General features: G+C 42.2%; 1 protein-coding gene across 7 annotated transcripts in view; it reads left to right on the top strand.

The window, feature by feature from the left end:
• LOC121541442 (GTPase-activating Rap/Ran-GAP domain-like protein 3) overlaps positions 1-27,321 on the top strand; it is a 168,338-nt gene that overhangs the window by 60,405 nt on the left and 80,612 nt on the right. For 3 of the 7 annotated variants that reach the window (XM_041850451.1, XM_041850448.1, XM_041850446.1), the window contains exon 2: positions 19,516-19,585. In XM_041850451.1, the coding sequence (XP_041706385.1) occupies positions 19,516-19,585 (70 nt within the window). Of the gene's footprint in view, positions 1-4,371; positions 4,664-19,515; positions 19,586-27,321 lie in introns of those variants that run through there. The other 4 variants (XM_041850447.2, XM_041850449.2, XM_041850445.2 and 1 more) reach the window with 3 other exon arrangements.

The raw sequence follows: 27,321 nt of genomic DNA, 5'->3' as shown, positions 1-27,321 counted from the left end.
CTCAACACTGCATAAACAATATGCATTTCCATAAAACACCTCATCTAATTGTGCCACAAAGTTGACAAGTCCAAGAAAAATACCAGGGTTGGTGGAGCCCTCAGTTTCATCTTTGCCTCGCAAAGCTAACTCAAACACTCCGCAAAACTTCACACACTGGATTAGCCGGATGAGGATGTGGCGGTTCTTGCTAACCTCATCGTTGTGGCGGCGGACAGCTAGCCTGTATCCCTCATCCAGTTGAGTGGCAATGTTCACTCTCCCCAAAGCAGACAATCTCAAACAGCTATCCATGTGGGTCTTTGACAGCTCATGTTTCTTAATCTTTTCTGAAAGATGGTGCATGTCCGTTACACCAGTCGCTGTCCAAGCGGTGCTGTCTGCCGTGCCGCCTTCAGGGTGAAAGAGTAAGCAGGGGTAGCAGAAGACTGCATTAGCTACATCGCAGCCTGCTAGCCAGGTTTTTCGTTCGTACCAATTTTTGGAAAATCCTCGGGTGTAGGACTTTCCCCCTTTAGTAGAAACCTGTTGAATTATTAAATTTGGTCTGGGAGGTCCTAATTGTTTCGTTGCCAATTTATCTTGATTTGTTCGCCGACAAAAAGGAACTTCTTTCAAAGAGACAATCGAGTTGCACTGAACGCTAGCCATCTTGACAGTAGTACGTGAATTGATTGACGCTGCTACCCGCTCTTTTCTTAGTTACGTTCATGGTTATGTTACGTATGACGAAAGCGCGTAAGTGCAAGCCCTCCCGGAACCCATAGAGATTGTATTGAAAGCTCTGATATTTGAAAAAAATAGATTTTACATGAGAGTCTATGAGAGACTTCTGGGGCGATTTTCAACCTGACTGAAATCGCCCCAAAAGGGGCGGGGCCATTTGAAGCACAACTTTAGCCTGATTGGACATTTAGTGGCAGATCAGACGTCTAGATTAGAACACTGATAACTACTGTTGCCGTGATATAATTGATTAGAAAAAAAAACCCTTCCTTTTCCCGTTTGGCAGTGCGTCGCCCATATCGCCCTAATGAACACACCGCCCCTGCCTGCATCTCCCTATAAGCCCTGGTCAAAAGTAGTACACTACATAGGGAACAGGGAGTCATTTGGGACACAGACTATTTCATATTAGAGTGGGAAACATAGCATAGCTTACTGTACATTTTCTTCCAGACTCCTTTTTGCCACTTGACACTCAGGAATTAAAATGTTCAAAAGCGTAACCCCCTGTGAGTTTCTCAGACATTCATGGTAATCCAAGAGCAGGGATGAATTGACCACCTGGCAATTCTGGCAGATGCCAGATGGGCTGGACCATTTTTTCGGGGGGGGTGAGCTGGTCGAAATTGACACACACAAAAATATATATATTTTTAAATAAAAAATGAAAAAAAGTTTCATGGCACATGAGCCTGTTAAGAATATATATATAAAAAATCGAAACTCTCAAAATTCTACTCAATAGCAACTATTTTACAAGATATTTGATATGGCTTTGAGATATGGAGTGGCGCGCGAAAATGCGCTCTGGCCATTGCAAGGGCATAGGCCTATAGGTCTCATGGGTAGTCGCCTGCAAAAAAAAATTTGGACATTACATTTACTGTTGGATGAATACATGGCAACTAGCAGTGGGTATTATACTGTATGTGACCCGTTTCAAGAAGCTAGACTTACAGTACCAGTCAAAAGATTGGACACACCTACTCATTCAAGGGTTTTTCTTAATTTTTTACTATTTTCTACATTGTAGAATAATAGTGAAGACATCAAAACTATGAATTAACACTTATGGAATCATGTAGTAACCAAAAAAGTGTTAAACAAATCAAAATATATGTTATATTTCAGTTGAAGCTGGTTGAGAGAATGCCAAGAGTGTGCAAAGCTGTCATCAAGGCAAAGGGTGGCTATTTGAAGAATCTCAAATATATTTTGATTTATTTAACACTTTTTTGGATACTACATTTTACATTTACATTTTAGTCATTTAGCAGACGCTCTTATCCAGAGCGACTTACAGGAGCAATTAGGGTTAAGTACCTTGCTTAAGGGCACATCGACCGATTTTTCACCTAGTCAGCCTGGGGATTAGAACCAGCAACCTTTTGGTTACTGGCACAATGCTTTTACCCACTAAGCTACCTGCCACCCCACATACTACATGATTCCATATGTGTTATTTCATAGTTTTGATGTCTTCACTATTATTCTACAATGTAAAAAATAGTAAAAATAAAGAACAACCCTTGAATGAGTAGGTGTGTCCAACCTTTGGACTGGTAGTGTATGTCACATGTCACTACTTCATTTGGAGAGGCATTTGAACATTTATTTTGTTATCAAAATTCATTTTTTTGGCAGAAATGCCTTCTGGAACATGTGAACTTTTATGTGCCTTAATAAAAAACATGTATGCCATCTGTAAATAAGAATACAATTGTTAAATTACGAGCCTAGTTGGTTTAGCCACGGAAAAAGACATGAACCTTCCCGTTAGCCATGATTGGGTGAGCTAATGGAAGGGCTGGACATGCCGAGAGATGAAATCAGATTGGTCTGCCATGTAGCACGCTTCTGTCTATAACATAAGCTGCTCAGTATGTGTAGATAATCCTTGCTACCGCAGCTTTTTTGAAAGAAATAACATTAGCCATTGAGAACTGCAAAAGTATTGCTACTGCTCTCAACAATATTGCTGCCCTGAATTTAGCAGGCGCTATCGACAAAGACCAGCGGGAAAAAGTTTTTATAGACTACTTTCTGCACACGGTCAGTGTGAACCGGAGTGACTTGACACAACGGGCCAAACAAGCTGTAGTTAGCTACAAATAAAACAGAAAAAACATGCTGCCATGAAGCGTTCATCCATCTATACAGGTAAGAGTGTAGGTTTCTAATTTTGTTAGCTAGCTTGCGAACGTTAGCTTGCTGGCTCGCTAGCTAACGTTACGTGTATGATCTAGCTAACATTGAACCTAGTTGGTTAGCTTTAGCTGCAGATTCATACTACAGCATTTCATGCATGGTGGCTAACTATGGCAATCCGTTTGTACTGTAGCTATGCGTTGGGATTATGGTTCATTGTTTAGCTAGCAAGCTAGCTACATGTCTAAACAAAAGACTCCACTTTGCCAGATAATTACATGACCCATCAAGTTATCCAGGTGTGTCTGAGGGTGATTACGGCCATCTATTGTATTTCATGAACATGTGTACATGTCTAGACAATAGTGATCCATCCACTTAGCTAGATGTGGCTCGGAGGTGGTTATAGCGTTTCTTTCACATGACCCATCAATTTAGAAAAATGTGTCTGGGTAAGCATCTAATAATTATAAAATATTAATAAAATATTTTTATCTGGACACTTTCTATTTTTGATATTGCTACTATGTAAATGTACAAGTAACCATTTCACTGTACAGTTTACACCTTCTGTATCCTGTGCATGTGACAAATAAACGTATATTTATTTGACATAGTGTATGTTTACCAGAGACGGTAATGTGAAGAACAACATGACCTGCACCAAAGTCAGATTAGGATATAGCCCAAGGACTAGATAAAGTGTATTTTCACCTGGACTTTTTCCTTATTGTAGGCTACTACTTTCACCACTTTTAGTCTTGAAATCTTTGGTTGTTTACTCACTCTGTTTAATCCTTAAATAGACGGGTGGGGCTAAGGCTTAAGAGGGTGTGAATGATGCTGAATAGGTGTAGACAAAGAAGAGCTCTCCAGTAGTGTACCAAAACATTCAAGGCCATTTCCTCAAAAGTGGCATTACAAGTTTATCAACATTCAAAACATAATTACTTTCCCATTGTTCCTGAACTGCAGTGTATGATATACCATTTTGTATCTCTGAGTCTACTTTTATCCAATGTCAAAAACACAATTTCACATTTTGCTACATAAGACTGGATCGAGGCGGTCGGTCACATATTTAGAGTTAGAAATCTAGTTCATGTGTTTTGAGTATCTACTTCCTCAGGTGTTGAACCCCAAATGTATTAACCTATGATATTAGTTAGTGCACATAAAGATGTATGTAATTCATCTCTATTAAACAAAACTAAATCAGGAAATTCTGGAGTCCTATTTTGACAGTAAAATATATGCAATCCTGCTTGGATGTGTTAGATTAAACAACTTTTTATTACACTTATTAATAAAGCACTATTAATTATTTAATAATATGAATACTCATTATTTGGGGGGGGGGGTAGTTGGCAGCCCAGTGATGTTGGCTGGTGTGGATAAAATGCCAGGGTCATATGAGGAGGTTGTGCTATGTGCTCGTCTTGGAGCGCGCAAACTGTAAATGTAGAGAGAGGAGAGAGACAGAGACGCACACACATTACGCCACTAATCCGCACGGTGTTTTGTTAGGAAACCCCCTCCTGCCACATGCTGCAAGGACAAGCCAGTCTCATCAGCATCCACTGCGCGCGCAAGGAAGGAGAAGAGCCGAATTGAATGCAGTGGGGAAAATATAGAGTAAGAATACGGAGTTTGAAAGCAGTATGAGTCCTAGTGAACAAGAAGAAATAGGAAAACAAGCTCTCTGGTATCGCATGGGGGACATGAACAGTGTGGACCCAGCTTCTACCAAACTGTTGACTTTCAACCAACGGTAAATGATCACATTTCGGTCCGTCAGCTAAGTGTTTGCAGCTACTATGGCCATATAAGTAGACTTGTGTGTTTATGTGTTATCTGTTGAATGCAGGTGTGTGGTGTTGTCATACGGCACTCGTGGCTTAGGTTACTGTCACTGCAGCATTTTTGTATGGAATGAAGAAAAAAATCGCACCATGTTCAATAAGCAGCAGAGATAAACAAACTCATTATGCTGTAGAGCTATTAATTAATTGTCAAAGTAAACCATGTAATTATAGTGTTATAAATCGGAACCTGCGTTACATAAACGTTTGAATTATTTATTTTTACGCATGTGTAGGCTCTCCAAATGTTCACTATATTTATGTTGCATTTCCCAACACTGAGTCAGCGACTGCTTGTGAATCATTCTCGCCGTTGAATGATGCTTATTTTCCTCTGCAAAACGCGATATTGGAGACTATTTGAATCTTTGAATCCACAAGTCGCCACCAGCCTGAAGTGGCAGAAGCGTTCGAATAGATACGCTCCGTTATGGGAGCTTCGCAGCCATGCCCGATTCCACCGTGACCAAACGTCGCTAAACGATAACACTATTTAGGGGCATATTTGAACGACGTCTTATGACAGTTGAACTGAATTAGTTCGGCGCCATTGAAACGTGTGTTGCGTATTGATTGAGTTGTTTGCTGTGGTGGTAGACAATGTCCACGAACAAACAAGGAAATAACATGAATTATTAATCAGAATGCTTTTTAGTTCACGGTAGAATGGAGTTGCATGCGCCAGGCAGCTAAACCCTGTTGAGAGCATGACAGCATAAGAATAACATTAGTGTGCTAGCGCTCAGAAAAACATAAATACTGAATTGATGATATTGAGATATGTTCTCCAAATTCATTTTAATCTGTAGACTACCAACCTCAGGTATGGCAAGCTGTATGTCATGTTTAAATTACCAACCACAATATTTATCAAGTCTAAAACATGCATTACTGCAGCAAAATATGAGTCTCTCTCTCTCTTTCTCTCTCTCTACTCCACTAGGAAACCAGTCAGTCAATGTAAGAATGCAGCTTCATCTGCAGTGACCCAGTCCTACCAGTAAAAAAAGCAGGATCAGGGTTTCCCCTACTTTGAATGCCTATAAGCGTGGGATGGTGTTTGGGCAGGTGAAAGCCAATACTTCGACATATTTTTAAGTGATAAAACATGTATAGAAATCATTATGCTGGTCAAAATCAGCAATTTTTTTCAATTCACTTGTCTGCTTAACCTAGCCTTTTTGGTGCCCTAAGCAATTTTGTTGGGGGGCCCCCATCTCGCAGGCAAAACATTTTAGTGACCCCCCTTTTTAATGGCGGAGAAAAATAAATGAAGTTTTAGAGATAATTTAGCGCAAATCTAAACATTTTGCCATAGGGCGTAGAGAAAATGTTGCAGTTTTAAAGCAAGTTTGCTGCAATTCTACACATTTTGCCATGGGGTGGAGAGAAGATTTTGCAATTTTATAACTAATTTCATGCAATTCTACTCATTTTTAAATGAAACCTGGTTAGGGCCATTTCCATGTAAAATGCCCAATGAGCACTAACTTGTGAAGGTCATAGGAGCACATACAATTTGGTGTCAAATAAAAGCTAAGAGTCTATATTTTTTAGAAATTAAGGCATATATACATTTTTCAACCATTTTCCATCCTTAAAAATTAGGAATAAGCAAAGGCTTTGATTTCTGGTGAAACAGATGGAAAAGGGGTCTTAGAAAACATCTTGCAGAAAAGGTATTATAAATACATCAAAACACAATCATGTTGAAGTAAAGACCCCTGCCAACTAATATCAACATGTATATGTAGTTTTTCAGAAATTATTTGCCTTCTGTAGATTTAAGAAATATTTCATAGTGTCTTGTCATTCTGTTACCAGAAACCTGTATACCAAGATACTGTATTTTCTAATTTCTCTCCCTCATGAGGAGGGAGGATAATGAAAGTTCACAGAAGTAACAGGTTAAGGTAGGCCTACCAAGTAGTTATAGTGTTTTTACTGATAAAAATGTGGTTTATGATTTATCAAGTTATTAAAATGCTATATTCTGTTACCAAATCGGTAACAGAATGACCAAAAAAATTGGTAACAGAATGACTGCAACTGAATTGGCTACAGTGGGAATTCATAGTAGTCACAAACCACAGTTGGGTCACCTGCTACTGTCCTCCATTTCACTGGCATGCTGTTATGTTCAGTTCATAACTGTTTTATTTATCTTTCTGTCGCGTGCTGATCAAAGTTAGTGTGTAAACAGTCTGGTCAACCCCTCCCTCTCTTTCTCCATGTCTCTTCTCTCTCTCTCCAGTTAATGTCACCTCTCCCGGCTCTTACTGACACCTGACCATGAGCCCCCTCTCTTTCCATTTACTCTAACCAGCCCTCTCACCCACTGAGCACCGACCGACACCAAATGTCCATGGACGTTGAAAAGTAGTAAAAATTAGTTCAGTCCAACTCTGAACCAATCATGGACGTCTGTTTCACAAGTTTGAACAGCACAGAACAGTACAGTAGAGTACAGTACAGTAAAGAAAAGTAGAGTAGAGTATAGGTCAGTACAATACAGTACATTACTGTGCTGTACAGTAGAGTTTAGTACAGTAGAGGCCAGTACAGTAGAGCACACTAGCGTAGAGTACAGTATAATTTACTGTATTGCACTGTACTGTACTGAACTCTACTGTACTGCACTGAATTATTCTCTACTGCACTGTACTGTGCTGTACTGTACTGAACTCTACTGTGCTGTGATGTACTGTACTGTATTCTACTGTGCTCTACTGTGCTATACTGTGATGTCCAAACTTGTAAAACATAGATAGCTGTGATTGGTACAGATTTGGTCTGGTCCGGACCAACCAAATTTGGTCTTGTTTGGGGGTGGACCTCATTAGAATAATAGCCAGTGTGTAGAATAATATCCAATCACGCAAAGGAGGATATTACATTTTTCTACCTTTGTGTACCTATTTATGATACATCACCATGAAGATAATGGAATTCATAATTATGTATTTCTGTATAGCATAGATCAGGGACCCATGATGTCATTCTGTTACCATCATTATTTTACCGGGTGTTAATCCACTTTACTTACGTAGTTTTATAACCAAAATAGATTTTTTCCAGCTCAAGGTGTCATATCATAGCTGACACCACATTCTTTCTGCAGACATCTTTGAATCTTAATTCAGAGTATATATTTAAGAGAGTTTTGGAAAACGTACAAAAACAGATAAAAAACAGAGGGATATTTTACTGTCATTCTGTTACCAAACTTTACATCTGCTCTGTTCTTCAAGTAAATGTGTTTTAGTAAAATGTTCAGTGGAAATTGTTAGAGTTAGATTGTTAGACTGTGCATAGAGTTGTATGTTTTTTTTTTTTTTTTTTTTTCTTGATGGATCAGCTTAATATTGCAGATAGATTGCATCTTCTATCAATGTAATTGTCTGCATCACTTCCAATCCCCCATGTTTATTTTTATTTTTTATATATATATTCCCCTTTATTACTTTTCAACCCCACCATCCTTTCCCTACTTGGAGTAAACTAGTGAACAACAACGCCCAGTCCTGTATGGTTTGTTTAATGTTGAAATCAATGGTTTTTGTTTGGCCTAAAAATCGGAGTCTCAGCATCATTCTGTTGTCGTGGAATTGCCGTTAGTGACTGACATAACAAGAGAAAAAAAAAAAAAACTGCTGATGCGCATCCGAATTTCAAAATTGCATAGTAAGTTGAAACACTGACTATTTCCTAAAAACTTGGTCTGGGGCCTGTCATGGCAAGTAGTGTCCCCCCCTGCGTCACAATGGGATTCGAGATGCTATTAGCATCCGTTGCTATATCAACGGTGTGATGGGCTAATGCGTCGAATGATGGAGATCATTACAGTCAAAATGCCATTCATTTCATCCCTGCTATGGAAACAAAGCTTATTTCCGCAACAATTCCGCAGATTAAGATGAAAACATTACTTTGAACTACTTTTGGGTACCTCAACATTTCAACAACATTAAAAGTCATGTCTTAAACGGTTCTTAGTTTTCAAAATAGCAAAGAAAATGTGTAAACTGCACATTAACTTACCTTTCAGATCGCAAAGTGAGCTCCCATGAAGCTATTAACACTTCATGAATGTGCAAATCAGTTGAAGTTATAAACTGGCTCCTCTGGCGGGCATATTTTATTTTGAGCTTCCCTTGTCTTGTCTTACTAAAGTATGCTATTAGTCCTATTATGATTATTTATCCCTACCTCCCTTCCTCCACCACATGGCATAGGCATAGCCCAGTAATAGAGTAGTACACTTGTGGTTGAACATAATGCAGGACACAACAGACAGTTGAATAATGTTGAACTCACAAATACCAAAAGGGATTTACAACAATTAATTAAATAAACACCCCGTGGGAAAATACCAACCTGGCAATATTTAAGATTGAAATATGAAAAAGTTTTTTTTTTGTGTGGAACAGGTGTGTCATGAACTTATTGATTTGATATAATATACCCACGTGGCAGTTATAGACTGAAATACATGAGTATAGGCTAACATCAACACATCAACAATAAAATACAATTTAGTTGAGAAAACAGAAGTATAAATGACAATCTCAGTTCTGGCGTGTGGGATAGAGAATAGGTGGATGCTACAGGTGGTCACTTTCCCTCGACAGGCAGCCAGTCTCAGAAGGGGGACTTGAAGAGGGAGACGGTAAAGTCCAGGCACAGCTGTTCTCTTTGCTCTTGTTGTTTGCAGTGCTAGTGTATGTAGTGCATCTGCGTATCACACTGTGCCCAGGATGGTATGTCAAGCACAGGTCCCTTAGCAGATTAGATCAAACCACATGACATTAACAGTAGCTGTAGATGATGTAATGAAACGTGGGATCTTGGAGGGTGGTTGATCATGGAGGACATCAGGTGGATCCAGGTCTGGGGAAGGGATACGGTAGACGTCTCAGAACATGACAGAACCCCTAGATCCTGAAGAACAGGAGCAGAGTAAAAGGGAAAGAGACAGAGGCATAGAAGGATAAGGATGCAGAAAGAAAACACACAGGTTACAGGCAGATCCAGGCCAGGTTGAATTGTCCCCATATTGCTTACACATATCCAACCCGCTCAGGTCTACACCGAGCGGTGGCCAGGAAATAATTAAAATCAAATTGTTAGATGCTACCACCCCCTTCAAATCAAAACCAAATATGGATGTCAATGTTTGCGCGCACACGCTCCATTCTACTTCCTGTCTGTGGTGACATGTAAATAAGTTGCATGACGGGTTAGTGTTATACTGCTAGACCGAGATACAAAATCTCGGTCTAGAAGCTGGGCTAAGTAATATTCAAGATATAGCACAATTAATTGTACGTTTAGTTAACAACTGAATCTGATTTGTTCAGTGCTGTTCTGACGGACAGTTTTTATATCAAGTTTTAGAAAAGAAAGCAAGGATACCTGTCTGAGAAGTGTTAGTTTCTTGAGGAGGGGTACGACTGGCAGTCGAAGTTGGAGAGAAAGCAGCCAGTGGTCAGACATAGGAGGGAGGAGGGGTTGGGGTCGAGTCGAGTGGGCTGGTTGTTGGGCAATCGGATGTCATGAGACACAGGATTTCGTCTGGAGGAAGAGGAGAGAACCAATAACAGGATGAAGAGAAGGTATAGGCAGAATCAGGAGACAGGAGGGAGACAGATTCAAACAGAAGGGAGAGATGATAGGTTTTACATCGTCCAGATATGTTTCATTAGAGAAAGCCATTTGGACTATTAAGATGTTCCCCTTGTTTGTTTGTCACTCACCGTTTACTGATTGACATGGTTGAAGTTGCACTCGCTGCAGTGATGGTAGGGACTCCAGAGGAATGGATCTTTAAAAAAGAAGGGCAACATACTGCTTGTAATTGAGACATTATGCTAATAAATTATAAATAATAATAATTGTGCAATGTAAACATGGGGGGGGGGTTACTCTATTTGGCATGACAGGCCCCCTAGCGGTGTATGTTGCTTATGGCTAGGGCCGGCCCTGCTTCTTACAATGGGCTTTTGAGGTTCAAGAAAGAAAAATTGTAGGCGTTGTGAAAAGTTTTTAGTCCTCAACCTTTAAGACCTCCCTCATTAGTGAGTCTACATAACCTTTGACTTTTCACCTCTGGGGTCACACCTTGACTGATTGTGTGTGATTGGGCAGTGGGTAGTCACCATGACAACAACACTGCGTTTCTAGTTCTGGACTAGGAGGAGGGTTAGGGACTAAGGTGTCATCATCCTCATCACAACCATCATCATAATTGTACTAGTTTTATTGATAGAAATATAATCTATTTATTCTAGACGATTCTAGTCATAATTGTTTTCATCATCATCATTATACAGTGGGGGAAAAAAGTATTTAGTCAGCCACCAATTGTGCAAGTTCTCCCACTTAAAAAGATGAGAGAGGCCTGTAATTTTCATCATAGGTACACGTCATCTATGACAGACGAATTGAGGGGGAAGAAATCCAGAAAATCACATTGTAGGATTTTTTATGAATTTATTTGCAAATTATGGTGGAAAATAAGTATTTGGTCACCTACAAACAAGCAAGATTTCTGGCTCTCACAGACCTGTAACTTCTTCTTTAAGAGGCTCCTCTGTCCTCCACTCGTTACCTGTATTAATGGCACCTGTTTGAACTTGTTATCAGTATAAAAGACACCTGTCCACAACCTCAAACAGTCACACTCCAAACTCCACTATGGCCAAGACCAAAGAGCTGTCAAAGGACACCAGAAACAAAATTGTAGACCTGCACCAGGCTGGGAAGACTGAATCTGCAATAGGTAAGCAGCTTGGTTTGAAGAAATCAACTGTGGGAGCAATTATTAGGAAATGGAAGACATACAAGACCACTGATAATCTCCCTCGATCTGGGGCTCCACGCAAGATCTCACCCCGTGGGGTCAAAATGATCACAAGAACGGTGAGCAAAAATCCCAGAACCACACGGGGGGACCTAGTGAATGCTGGGACCAAAGTAACAAAGCCTACCATCAGTAACACACTACGCCGCCAGGGACTCAAATCCTGCAGTGCCAGACGTGTCCCCCTGCTTAAGCCAGTACATGTCCAGGCCCATCTGAAGTTTGCTAGAGTGCATTTGGATGATCCAGAAGAGGATTGGGAGAATGTCATATGGTCAGATGAAACCAAAATAGAACTTTTTGGTAAAAACTCAACTCGTCGCGTTTGGAGGACAAAGAATGCTGAGTTGCATCCAAAGAACACCATACCTACTGTGAAGCATGGGGGTGGAAACATCATGCTTTGGGGCTGTCTTTCTGCAAAGGGACCAGGACGACTGATCCGTGTAAAGGAAAGAATGAATGGGGCCATGTATCGTAAGATTTTGAGTGAAAACCTCCTTCCATCAGCAAGGGCATTGAAGATGAAACGTGGCTGGGTCTTTCAGCATGACAATGATCCCAAACACACCGCCCGGGCACGAAGGAGTGGCTTCGTAAGAAGCATTTCAAGGTCCTGGAGTGGCCTAGCCAGTCTCCAGATCTCAACCCCATAGAAAATCTTTGGAGGGAGTTGAAAGTCCGTGTTGCCCAGCGACAGCCCCAAAACATCACTGCTCTAGAGGAGATCTGCATGGAGGAATGGGCCAAAATACCAGCAACAGTGTGTGAAAACCTTGTGAAGACTTACAGAAAACGTTTGACCTGTGTCATTGCCAACAAAGGGTATATAACAAAGTATTGAGAAACTTTTGTTATTGACCAAATACTTATTTGGTTTTATTTATATAATTTGCAAATAAATTCATAAAAAATCCTACAATGTGATTTTCTGGATTTTTTTCTTCTCAGTTTGTCTGTCATAGTTGACGTGTAGCTATGATGAAAATTACAGGCCTCTCTCATCTTTTTAAGTGGGAGAACATGCACAATTGGTGGCTGACTAAATACTTTTTTCCCCCACTGTAGTCACCACTATGTACTAGGCCTACATCCAACGAGGCCCCAAAATGAATCCTACTATCAAAGTCTATGATCAGTAGGCCTAACATGATTGTAACAGGCCCATCTGAAAACCAGGGCTTCTGCCAAAAGGATCCAATTTGCTAAACCTGGGTTATTTATAACAGAAATCCATTCAGGTCACAACTGTGCTGTGCTGTTGCCATATACACCCCTTAGACACATAAATAACACACTCGTAACATTGCTGACTGTGTCCCAATTTAAGGAGGTGGACCTCCTTCCCATCACACAGACACACACACACACACACACACACACACACACACACACACACACACACACACACACACACACACACACACACACAAACACACACACACACAGTAAATTGGGCAGAGCAGCATAAAACATGTATTTTATGGAGGTTACAGGTAGGGGTTAAACTGTGTTTGTGTGTGCAGCTGTAAAGTTTGGTAACAGAATGACAGTAAATCTGTTTTTCTACGTTTTCCACAGACCAACACAGTTTAACCCCTACCTGTAACCTTCATGAAATACATGTTTTATGCTGCATTGCCCAATTTACTGTAAACCCAGTGACGAGGGGATGGAGGGATGGAAAGATTAGCTTTTTTTCATTAACCTAAAGTGGATGAGTGAAGGGAAATAGGGCGGACCCCATCCCTTTATCATCCCCCTCCAGGACACACCCGCTCTCCCTGCTTTCTTCATCCCTCTATCCCTCCTTCTCTTAGAGGAGAGGTGAAGGACAGGAAAGGGTGGACAGAGGATGAGAAAAAAAGAAAAATAAGACAGTATATTAGATTAGTCTATTACAGATGGAGGGTATTTTCTTCGGGAGCAGACCCCACCCTTTTCTACAGAGAGAGAGAGAGTGGGGGGGGGAGGGGATAACACATACTGAATAGATTTATCCAAGCATGGCCACACATAACCATTACGACCCCTACTCTAAATTAATCTCCACTAGGAGGAGAGATGTTGGCATATCAACTCAGACATACTCATAACATTAACGTTATGTTCATATTCACAGATCCACTCGTCTCCCATATTGTATCACTATTGTGTCACCAACAGGTCATATCCACCACCACACACGCACGCACACACACACACACACACACACACACACTCACAATCACACACTGCCAGAGAGATGCTGTTGAAAGGGACACACACACACACACACACACATACATAACATAATCACTCACTCACCATTACCATACACACACAGCATAATGCAGACAATAGGTAGGCCTGTCCATGGTGTCAACACTGCAATCAGATGGTAATGGAACAGCAATGATAGGCTACTTACTGAGAGGGCAAGACAAACACTCATACAGGACACACACACATACATTCTGTGCAGCTAGACAAACACTCATACAGTACAGACAAACACACGCACGCACATACACACTGTCAGATGGAGCGATTATCTCACACTGTCCTGTCCTCTGAGTATACCTAGCAGCACTTTGATGTTATCCAACATAGTAGGATGACAGCACAGCAACATAGACACCATCCACCCTTTGATTGGCTCTCTTTGTCATCCACCACGGTATTATAGTGAAAGCCTTGCTGCATCTTTTAGCCTCGATTTCCAGTCTTTCTCTGGAATGTATAGTTGTAGGAATACCGGTACTATGCAATATATAGGCATTTCCATGTAAAAGGACCGATGAGCACCAACATGTGAAGTTCATAAGAGCATGTCAAATTGGGTGTCAAATGAAAGTTGAGTTTTTTTCCTTTTCTTATTAAGGCATATATACACTGAACAAAAATATAAACGCAACATGCAACAATTTCAAAGATTTTACTACAGTTCATATAACTGGGAAGACAGATATGCATCTGTTGGTCACAGATACCTTAAAACAAATGTAGGGGCGTGGATCAGAAAACCAGTCAGTATCTGGTGTGACCATCATTTGCCTCATGCAGCGTGACACATCTCCTTCGCATAGAGTTGATCAGGCTGTTGATTGCGGCCTGTGGAAAGTTGTCCCACTCCTCTTCAATGTCTGTGCGAAGTTGCTGGAAATTGGCGGGAACTGGAACACGCTGTCGTACACATCAATCCAGAGCATCCCAAACATGCTCAATGGGTGACATGTCTGGTGAGTGTGCAGGCCGTGGAAGAACTGGGACATTTTCAGCTTCCAGGAATTGTGTACAGATCCTTGCGACATGGGGCCGTGCATTATCATGCTGAGACATGAGGTGATGGCGGTGGATGAATGGCACGACAATGGGTCTCATTATCTCGTCACGCTATCTCTGTGCATTCAAATTGCCATCGATAAAATGCAATTGTTTTCGTTGTCCGTAGCTTATGCCTGCCCATACCATAACCCCATCGCCACCATGGGGCACTCTGTTTACAACGTTGACATCAGCAAACCGCTCGCCCCCACACAACACCATACATGCTGTCTGCCATCTGCCCGGTACAGTTGAAACCGGGATTCATCCGTGAAGAGCACACTTCTCCAGTGTGCCAGTGAACACTTATATTTAGTTTTGGAGAAATTATGAGTTTAATAAACATTGCGTTGTGCCTTCCCAGCAAACTGGGAACATTCCCAGAACATTAGCTAAGAATCCCATTAAATTCTATTTAGGGTTTTATCTAACATTAGGATAATAATAATTACGTTTTAAATGAAATATGTTTGGAATGTTCTTATAACATTCACTAAAATGTTGTGCACAACATCTGTAACAACCACCACAGAACATTCCAAAAAGTTATTATGAGGTTTCCAGGTAATGTAATAACACAATGTGGGAAAAGTCTGGTGGGAACATTGTAGAGACATCACAAAAGATATGTTCCCAAAACACAAAAAACTGTCCAGTTGTGCAGATGATTATACAATGTTTCTTTTAGGGTGCAAAAAACATTCACCTGATGTTACAAGAACGTTCCCAGAACTTTTAAATTAAAATGCCATATCTCTCTATATCACCTACAAACAGTCCTCAAATGTGAATTGCCATTACATTTGGAGATAAACATATTTCAACCTGCTTTAAGGAGCTACACATTTGCATACTGAGACTGTTGTGGTAATATTAAGTAAAACTTAAATATAACATTTTCTAAATGTTCTTGAAATGTTCTGAGGATCTCCAAGACAAGGTCAAATGTATATAGCGTGAACATCAATGGAATATTATGTTAAACTTAAAACAAATATGCTATAAACGTCATAAAAACATACTTATTTGGAAATTGTGGAACATTGTGCAACACACGAGCCAGCCAGAGAACTGTATCACATCATCACTAATGGCACTGACCAATCTTCTACCAGACCGAAATTTTAAAGTTTTGTAGGCTAAATGTCCATGCAAAGTTTAGGTTCCAACGGGTCATTGCTGTATCCTACAGAAAATGTCATCTTGGTTGTCAAAAAGTTATAAGATAAAGGATTCACACGCGGGTATAAATTACTACTAAAGATAATAGGACACACAAGCGACTATAAATGAGTCAACATCTACTTTATGAAATTACAGCCTGATGCGCTCGCATCTGTGAATTCAACATCAATTGTGCTGCTTTTGTGTGTCTCGTTCAAAGCTCGTAGAGGAGGGAAAGTGTACAGACACAGTCTTAGCTAGGCTAAGTGTTGCATTCTGGCTTTGGTTTTTAAAGCTTGACAGTGAATAACCAAAAAACGAAACCTGCAACAAAACACAATGCAAAGGAGAAACATGTAGGCCTATTAGAGCAACATTTGAGCAGTAGCCTAGGCTGGCTACTCAACTACAAGACATTTTGAGTGCGCCATACAGCAATGCTGCATTCAACTGCACCGGTGATCCATGCAGTGCAAAAAACTTTAAACCATGTTTTAAGTTAACATTTTACAACAACCTAGCTACGTTTTTGTTATATGGAGTTATTAAATACTTTTTGATTAGGGTCGCAGCATATTATGCACATCTGCAAGCATAGCAGCAAAGGCTGGACAAATATTATTTATCTCTTCTTTTGTTTTAATATGTTAAAATGCTATGTACAGCATCCTATGTATATAAGTGGACATTATAAAGGGCCATATTTTTTCAAATAAAACAATGGCCAGTTTGGGTCGCATTTGTATCAACATATTTTTGTAAAATAAATAAATAAAATATAGTTTTTTTCAATATTGCCCGTATGCTGATTGAGTTTGACACCCCTGCTTTAAAGAACTTAGACCAGGTGTTCTGTCAACATTCTTACAAGAACGGGAAGCATTGAAATAGCGCCCATAGAACGCTTCTTATACTTGCTTTCAATGAGAATGACATATTTATAACATAATATTTCTATGTGAATTGGGTCAGGTCGCCCAAAAAGTGAGCATATTTTGTGTTTTGGGAACCTATCTCTTGTAATGTACCCACACTGTTCCCACAACCTAATTAAATGTTCTGGGAACCTTTAAAGAACTCTGAAAGGCTATTCTGTCAACATTCTTGCAAAATCGAAGGAATGTTTTATGCACCCTGATAAAGACATTATCTGAATGGCAGTACAACTGGACAGTTTTAGTGTTTTGGGAACCAAGCTTTTGTCATATCCCCACAATGTTCCAACAACGTAAAGAAACGTTCTGGGAACCTGTAGCCCTTTCCTGCAGTCAAATTACCAAATTGCCGTCTAGTGGCCTCATGGGTGGAATGTTATTAATATTTTTCATAATTTTATAATTCATTTAAAAAAGTCAAACGGTTTTGTTATATTTCAGTCTTCTCTGATGTATATAAAGTGTAATATTGGGATGCAAACTCAAAATGTAATACATTTCAACTCTATATCTGACATGGTACAGGTGCCCTTTTTTTTTTTTAAGCCCATAACACTGTGTATGAGGTGTATACTTCTGTTTCAAAGTAGATTTGTTTAAGACTATGAAGAAACACTCTGTGTGATCCTGATTTAGCCCACTGCGGTAAAAGGTTAAAGAACAGACCACATGTGTTCTAGGAACATTCTTGGAACATCAGGTGAATGTTTTTTGCACCCTAAAAGAAACACAGTATAATCATCCGCACAACTGGACAGTTTTTGTGTGTTGGGAACATATATTTTGTGATGTCCCCACAATGTTCTCACCAGACTGTTCCCACAATCTAATGAAACATTATAGGAACCTTTAAAGAACAGACAAAATGTGTTCTAGTAACGTTCTTGCATCATCAGGCGAATGTTTTATACAAACATTCTATAATCATCAGCACGACTGGACAGTTTTTGTGTTATAAGAACATTTGCTGCGACCTAATGAATGTTCTGGGAACTGTCACAGAACCAATTTTGGTTTGCTGGGTTATAACTCTGTTACCAAAAACCTACATATCTTTAAGATATTTTCTCATTTCTCTCCTTCATGAGGAGGGAGGATATGAAACTTCACTGAAGTAACAAATAAAGTAGGCCTACCAATTAGTTTGAGTGTTTTTACTGATATAAATGTTGTTTATTAATTATTAAGTGATTAACACTCGTAATTATGTTAGCAATTGAATTGGCTACAATGGGAAATCATAGTAGTCACAAACCACAATTGGGTCACCTGCTACTGTCCTCCCTTCCACTGGCATACTGTTATGTTCAGCTGATAACTGTTCTTTCTTTCACTTTCTGTCGTCTGGTGGTCAAAGCAACACTGTGAAAACAGTCTGGACAACCTCTCCCTCTCTCTCTCTCTCTCTCTCTCTGCCCCCTCTCTCTCTCTCTCTCTCTCTCTCTCTCTCTCTCTCTCTCTCTCTCTCTCTCTCTCTCTCTCTCTCTCTCTCTCTCTCTCTCTCTCTCTCTGTCTGATTGGTTTTGGATAGCATTGGTTTTGGAGAGCACAGCACAGTACAGTAGAGTTCAGTACAGTAGATTACAGTAGAGTAGAGTACAGAACAGTAAAGAAAAGTATAGTATAGTACAGTAGGTCACAATAGAGTAGAGTACAGTATCATCTACTGTACAGTACTATACTGAACATATCTACTTTACTGTACTGTACTGTACTGAACTATACTGTACTGTGCTGTTCTGTACACTACTGTGCTCTACTGTGCTGTACCGTGATGTCAAAACTTGTGAAACATAGACGTGTATGATTGGTTCAGGTTTGGTCTGGTCTGGACAAAACCACATTTGGTCTTGTTTGGGGTGGAGCTCATTAGAATAATAGCTAGTGTGTAGAATAATACCCATATATGCAAAGGAGGATATAGCATATTTCTACCTTTGTGTACCTATTGAGGATACATCACCATGAAGAGAATGATATTCATATCCATAATGATACATTTCTGTATAGTACAGATCAGGGACCCATGATGTAACTTAATTCGGGCCCTCCTCTCAATCAGGACTGGGGCTGGACTATGCTGCTACTGCTGGCTAGCTAGTCCTACGAGAGAGAGAGAGAGACAGACAGACAACAGAAGGGAGACACAACAACAACAACAAGAGAGAGAATGAGAGAGGGAAGTGAACATGAAGAGAAACAGAGGTACCTAGAAGGGGAGAGAACAGAGAGAGATGGAGAGAGAGAGAGAGAAGGACGACAACAAAAGAGAGAGCACAAGACAGTGAGTGATAAGTTAACAAGGAGAGAAATAGTATCAGAGATACCTAGGAGGATAGTAGGAGAAAAGGAAAGATACATGGAGAGAGAGAGAGACAAAGAGAGAGAGAGAGAGAGAGAGAGAGAGAGGTAGAGCCAAGCAGCCATCTGTAGGAGTGAGTGAGTGAGTGTGTCAATCTCCTGATGGAGGAGAGAGAGAGGAGAGACTGACCACCATGCGTCTGTGTTGCAGCTCTGCCTCGGAGGACTTGGGCTGCAGGCGTGGAGACTTCAGCCGAAAACACTATGGCTCTGTCGAGCTGGTGAGTAACCCACTTCCATTGACATTCTATTCATTTTTTGCCCTTCTATCTCTCCCTCTTCTCCCCCTTTCCGTGCCCCCTCCCCTTCTCTATCTTCTTCTCCCCCTCGGTGGATGGATGGAGGGAGGGTTTGGGAGAGAGAGAGGTGAGTCATGACAATCTGGGTGTGGTTCATTGGTCCAGTTTAATAGTGCGTAGCACCCTGTAGCATAGCTCACAATAATAGGGTGGTCAGTTACAGAGAAACAGAGAAACAGATACAGGTCACAGCTGTGCTCAGGGCCACAGATTATGACGTCATCATCTACTCCACTGTAAACTGTGTCTGAAATGGCACCATATTCCCTATAACATAGGGCATGTTTAGTGCAGGGCTTTTCTGAAAAATAGCATCAGGGCATACAATGCATTTCTTTTGCATTTACTTTACTCAGACATAAGTTTACGTACGTTTACTATAAAAACGATTTTAGTTTACTGTCAAGTTTGTCATGTTACTGTACTATGGTGGTAATGCTATTAACCAGCCCTGTGCTTTTATTAAGTTGATGAGTCACTGCCATGCTGTTAGTGTGTGTAGCCTACTGTATGTTGTCTAATGCAGTGGGGGTTATAATTAGCCATTGGCTGTGTGTGTGTCCGTGCGTGTGTGTGTGTGTGTATTTGGTTGTGTCTGTGTGCTTGCGTTCGTTCGTTTGTTCATTCATATGTGTGTGTGTGTGTGTATGTGTGTGTATGTGTGTGTGTGAGGCCTGTCTGTGCGTCCTGATAGCCCCCGGGTGGACAGGAAGTGGCTAGGGCCTCCGTTGACTGTAACTTCCTCCAGAGACAGAGTAGTGGTTTGTCTTGTGGGCGCTAACGCCGCGCTAACGCCGCGCTAACACCGCGCCACACCGTGTCAGATTAACACAGAGGAGGAACCACACGCTGCCTATCAGCAGCACCAGACTGCCACAGCACACAATGAGCAGTGTGTGTGTGTGTGTGTTGAGTGTGTGTGTGGGGAGGATATTCAAAGTAGAGATGTCACCTAGAACTGTGACATGATTGTTCTAATTTCCTATCTTGAACACATTGGAGTGGCGAACTGTATTATCAGAGTTGGTTCAGTGAATGTCTCTTAGGTTTAGAAGTAGGGAGTCTGTCCTTGCCACTGTCACGTCTTGCTCCTAGGAGGTTTAGGCCTGCTTTTGCTGTAAAGCACTATGTGACCAATGTATTTGTAAAAAGCAGTAATCCGTACAAATGCCATTTGATTGATAGAAGAGAATTAGTGGGCAGCCCCATGTGACCTGACATTTTACAGTTAGGAAAGATACTGTGGTGACGTCCCAAATGGCACCTTATTCCCAAATAGACATTGTATCATTCCTGTTTGTTTTATTTTGGGTAGAATCTGTGGGTGGGTCTTTTTGTGTGGCAGACTTTCTGTAATCACTTACTCTGTGGAGAGAGGGGTTGGCATGGCACCCACACTGTAGCTTAGCCAGGCTGAAACACACACAGGCACGCGACGCACGCACACGTACACACACATACACACGCCAAATGGCCCTGGACCCAGCCCAATTTCACTCAACTGCTTTAATTGGGCTATTGAAGAGGTAGAAACTGCAGATGATGTGGATATTTTTCAATGAAGTCTAAGCAACTGTATGCTTGAAGTCCATTTCATACTGCATTCATCATATTTGTAATGAACGTCCTTATACTAAGAGAGAGGAGTGCTGTTTAAAATCGCTCTCTGATTTGAATTTAAAGCGTTAAAATGTGAAAACACAAAAATGTCCACATAAGAATGAACTGTAAACGAAAGTGTTCTCACCAGTCACACTAGAAAATAGTGTACAAATAATGTAAAAACACAATCAATCAACTCTATGGCAATTCAGCTCTAACAGAAGGCTAAGAACATAGACATATAATTACTAGAACAGACACTCCTATTATTAAATTTCTATGGCTGAGAATACATGGATTCATACCTTCACGTCCTACCTCTCTATGTCCATCTTTATGTACTCAGGGACTTCTTAGATAGTATTCAGTGAGCTCCAAAAGTATTGGGACAGTGACACAATTGTTTTTGTTTTGGCTCTGTACTCCAGCACTTTGTATTTGAAATTATACAATGTATATAAAGTGCAGACTGTCTGCTTTAATTTGAGGGTATTTTCATCCATATTGGGTGAACCGTTTAGAAATTAGAGCACTTTTTGTTAATAAATCCTCCATTTTAGGGGACCAAAATAACTTCTCTCTAGTGTCTAGTGCAGGGGTCCCCAGTAGTGCAGGGACCGTGGGACATGGATGCATGTAGAACCCCTTTGGTTCCAGGTATAACCCTTTTGGGTTCCATGTAGTACATGTAGCACATTACTACATGAAAGGGTTCTACATGGAACCCAAAAGGGTTCTGCCTGGAACGAAAAAGGGTTCTCCTATGGGGACAGCTGAATAACCCCTTTGGAACCCTTCTTTCTAAGCATGTACTTGGGAACATATATCCTAAATTAAAATCACTTTGAGCTGATTAACTGGTGATTTTACATTATTCTATGTCCAACAACGAAAATAATTAAAAATAAATAACAAAACAGAAAAGTTGGGGGCCCAAATTCGGCCGCCGGTGATTTTATTTTTCTGAGTTTTCTGAGCAATTTTGTATTTTATTTTGTATTTATTTTAATAGGCCGCCTATTGGGGCACAGTTTGGAACGCAGCCACAGTCTTATAATAATAATAATAATAATAATAATAATAATAATAATAATAACAGTCTTCTTGGCCTATACAGGAAAGTCCATTGGGAAAGGCTGTTCATTCTGTGCAAGAGAGAATATTACCTCTATGTCTGTAGTGCAGCCCAAGTTATTAGGCAGACAAGGCCTCTTAGGACCACACACCACTCACCACTGCTGAGAGAGAGAGAGAGAGAGAGAGAGAGAGAGAGAGCGTGTTTAAGCAGAACAAGCCTTACGCTGTGCCTGAGGGGCCCCTCATTACAGGGAGAAGAGATAAAGACAAAGGTGGACATTTAATTCACATAAATATACCCCAGAGTAACAAGAATCATTACCAACCAACAAGCAGGACCTGCTGAATCACACACATACACACTCACACACGCACAAAGCCACAAACACAATCGGGCACATGCGCACACACAGACACATGCACAGTCACACACAGACACATGCACAGTCACACACAGACACATGCACAGTCACACACAGACACATGCACAGTCACACACGCGTGTGCGTACAGACATGCACGTACACACACACATAAAAACAAACACACATAAACAAACTCACAGATATACGCACGCACACAGGGCACATTCAGCTGAGAGAGAGAGAGAGAGAGAGAGAGTGAGAGAGAGACAAGGAGAGTGAGGAAGCAAGATGGATGGAGAGAGAGAGAGAGAGGGAGAGAGAGAGAGTAACTTTCCAGTTTTGAAAAGCCAATAGTGTTTGTGTGGGAGGAGGAGGGGGAGGCACGGCAGGAGGGGTGGCAGAGGGGTTGCCCTCCTCACCCTGTCAAGGGTGTGGCATCATGCCATAGCCTGAGGGGCAGTGAGGACCAAGGAGTCAAAAGCATTTCCTCATTATATTCTCCTCTATTTGTTTTTCATCTGTGGGTCTTTGTATAAAACGCTATTAGCTTAATTTGTTGTCAATTGAATCTGTGATGGTTTTATCAAAGACTGCCAGGTTTGGGTGAGATTAGTTAAATTATCTCTTGCTTTGGCTGTATTGTACTATACATTACACAATCAGGCTTTGAACTGCTTTGAATGGAATTGCTACTGACAGACAGAAAAGAGCGAGAAGGAGTGAGAGAGAGAAGGAGTGAGAGAGAAAAAGAGTGACAGAGAGAAGGGGAGAAGGAGAGGGAGAGAGGCAGATGCTTTGGTGTCTCTCTCTTTATGGGAAGCTCTGTAAGTTGTGTATGTAAAGTAAACTTGTCGGTTGAAATGTGTTTGTGTATGAGTGTGCATGTGTGTGTGTGTGTGTATGTGTGTGCATGTGTGTGTGTGTAGGTGTGCGTGTGCGTGTGCACACACACCTATGCCCAGGATGACTAAGCATATGAGCAGCTTAGCATTTATCTCTCCCCAGCCTTAATGAAGGGCGTTCAGTTTGATCCAGACCTGGTCATTCATGTAAAGAGACCATTTAGAAAACTATTTCCTGATTTCTTTCTTTTTTATATTGTTTATTTGACCAGCTTTTCTTCCAAATAAAAAATAAAAAAGTTACACACACACACACACACACTCACATGCATGCACACGCGCAAAGACACACCTCAGTTGGAAGGGAATGAGATGTGACAGGGCAGTCAAAAGTCTGGCAGGCCGAGACACAAACATAGTGAGACAGGTTTGGAGTGAGCCGTCCTGTCTTCAGCATCCACAATGTGATTCTGACACACCACCTGTCAGCCCCCCTACACCCCTCTCAACCTCCCTAACCTCCTTATTCAACCTCCCTAACCTCCTTATTCAATCTCTCTAACCTTCTCATACCCCCTCCATATACTGTAATGTTTTCAGGAAATCCACCTCAATTACACTCTCTGTCATAGTCTGTCAGCCCACATAGGGCCCCCATTAACAACCTACAACATCCATACACACACATAATCTCTCTCTCTCTCTCTCACACACACACACACACACACACACACACATTAACACTGTACCGTATGTGTGTATGTCTTTGTAGCCAATATGGAATGGTTATCTAGTTAGCTGTGTATGTGCTAGTAGAATCCATCGATGGCGTCACCTACTCTGATACCTAGAAGTACTTCTTTACCTTGCCAAGAGCCATGGCTTTTGTGGCGCGACAGTTAATGCTGCTTCAAGTGCGGAGTTATTGTTGGGAACAAAAGATTGCTTTTATGCTATGCTAATATGCTATTATAACACTTACCTAACTGGGTATGACTACACCACAGGTAGCCCAATGATAAAGGTCTCAAGGCTAAAAGCTACCATTTATTCCTTCTACCCTCTCTTTCACCATGCACTTAGTTTGGCCAAAATATATTGCGCTCGCAAAAGTGGCTGTTAGTGGGGACAAAAGTACAATAAAAATAGGCAAACTGAGTCAGAAAACAGTTTGTAAAGACATCTTTCTATGTCATTGATGCCAATAGCAGTTTGGTGTCCTTTCTGGGGTTGTTTACTGTGTCTATTGCTAACCATTGTTAGCATTGTTGTTTTTATCCCATGACTGCGAGATACAAGACAGATCAGTGCAGGCTGAATTAATGTGCTATGTGACGTAAAACCATGGACATACACCTAATCCCAATTGTTGCAAAAGACACAGGAATGCAGATGGGCGACTCCATCAAACCGTAGCCTATTCAAATAGATTTTGAATTTGAAGCTTGCTGCTGGTCAAACAGGCCTACCTTTAGTTAATAAAAAAAAAAATCTAAACAGTTAAATAGGCTAGATTTTGATGTTGCTCACGGTAAAGGAATACAGAATATTAGGTTACAAACATAACTGAATTGTGCGCTGCTCTCATCATCACATAAAAAAATCCTCCTACTAAAATATTCAGTCAACAGAAATAAGGAAAACAATTATGAAAACTTCATAATATTCTCCATCTAACTACAGGGATGCCATTATGACATTAATTTATTGATTTCAATTGACTGATTTCCTCATATGAACTGTAAAATCGCTGAAATTGTTGCATATATTTTTGTTCAGTGTAGATTTATCATTTTCTAGACAATAAGGTTATATGTTTATATAAAGGTTTACAGTATTTGAGTGCTTCTCTCTCTTTCTCTGTCACGATCGTCGAAAGGAGGAGACCAAAGCGCAGCGTGTTGAGCGAACATCGTAGACTTTATTTAATTAAAGAAACCACGATCAAAAACAACAAACCAAATAGGACGAAAGTGAAGTCCAAATACTGATATACACTAACAGCAACAAGGAAACAAAAACCCACAAAACCAAGGTGAAACCACACCGTATAAATATGGCTCCCAATCAGAGATAACGAGCCGACAGCTGACACTCGTTACCTCCGATTGGGAGTCATATGACTAATCAACATAAAGAACAATTAACCCAAACATAGAAATGCACAACCAGAAATCCCCAGCATAGAAATACACCCAACCAATGAAAATAAACAACCCTGGCTCAAATATCAAGGTCCGTGGAGCCAGAGTGTCACAGTACCCCCCCCTAAAGGTGCGACCTCCGGGCGCACCAGCATACAGTCTAGGGGAGGGTCTGGGTGGGCGTCTGTCCAGGTGGCGGCTCTGGCCCAGGTCGTGGTCCCCACCCCACCTTAGTCACTATCCGCTTCCGTATCCCCCTCCACATGACCACCCCCCAACTAAACCCCACTGGATTAAGGGGCGGCACCGGACTAAGGGGCAGCACCGGACTAAGGGGCAGCCCTGGACTAAGGGGCAGCCCTGGACTAAGGGGCCGCACCGGGCTAAGGGACAGTACCTGACTAGCTGGCTCTGGCGGATCCTGGCTGGACGGCTCTGGCGGATCCTGGCTGGACGGCTCTGGCGGATCCTGGCTGGACGGCTCTGGCGGATCCTGGCTGGCGGAAGGCTCTGGCTGATCCTGTCTGGCAGAAGGCTCTGGCTGATCCTGTCTGGCAGAAGGCTCTGGCTGATCCTGTCTGGCAGAAGGCTCTGGCTGATCCTGTCTGGCAGAAGGCTCTGGCTGATCCTGTCTGGCAGAAGGCTCTGGCTGATCCTGTCTGGCAGAAGGCTCTGGCTGATCCTGTCTGGCGGAAGGCTCTGGCTGCTCCTGTCTGGCGGAAGGCTCTGGCTGATCCTGTCTGGCGGAAGGCTCTGGCTGCTCCTGTCTGGCGGAGAGCTCTAGCGGCTCCGGTCTGGCGGACGGCTCTGAAGGCTCATGGCAGACGGGCGGCTTTGCAGGCTCAGTACCGACGGGCAGCTCCTGCGGCGCTTGGCAGACGGACAGTTCAGACGGCGTTGGGCAGACGGGCAGTTCAGGCGCCGTTGGGCAGACGGGCAGTTCAGACGGCGTTGGGCAGACGGACAGTTCAGACGGCGTTGGGCAGACGGCAGACTCTGGCCGTCTGAGGCGCACCGTAGACTTGGTGCGGGTGGCCGGAACAGGCCGGACCGGGCTGGCGACGCGCACCGTAGTCTTGGTGCGGGTGGCAGGAACAGGCCGGGTCGGGCTGGCGACGCGCACCGTAGTCTTGGTGCGGGTGGCAGGAACAGGCCGGACCGGGCTGGCGACGCGCACCGTAGACTTGGTGCGGGTGGCAGGAACAGGCCGGGTCGGGCTGGCGACGCGCACCGTAGTCTTGGTGCGGGTGGCAGGAACAGGCCGGACCGGGCTGGCGACGCGCACCGTAGACTTGGTGCGGGTGGCAGGAACAGGCCGGGTCGGGCTGGCGACGCGCACCGTAGTCTTGGTGCGGGTGGCCGGAACAGGCCGGACCGGGCTGGCGACGCGCACCGTAGACTTGGTGCGGGTGGCAGGAACAAGCCGGGTCGGGCTGGCGACGCGCACCGTAGACTTGGTGCGGGTGGCAGGAACAGGCCGGACCGGGCTGTGGAGACGGACAGGAGGCCTGGAGTGAACAGCGGCCACCACCCGTCCTGGCTGAATGCCTACCCTCACACACTCTGTGTGAGGCATCAGCACAGGACGTACAGGGCGGTGTACCCCTGGCCTGGTGGCCTCCTGGATA

This window comes from Coregonus clupeaformis, chromosome 27, assembly GCF_020615455.1.
Source record: "Coregonus clupeaformis isolate EN_2021a chromosome 27, ASM2061545v1, whole genome shotgun sequence".
In the NCBI taxonomy this organism is placed as follows: domain Eukaryota; kingdom Metazoa; phylum Chordata; class Actinopteri; order Salmoniformes; family Salmonidae; genus Coregonus; species Coregonus clupeaformis.
This window is presented reverse-complemented; position numbering and strand designations above follow the sequence as displayed.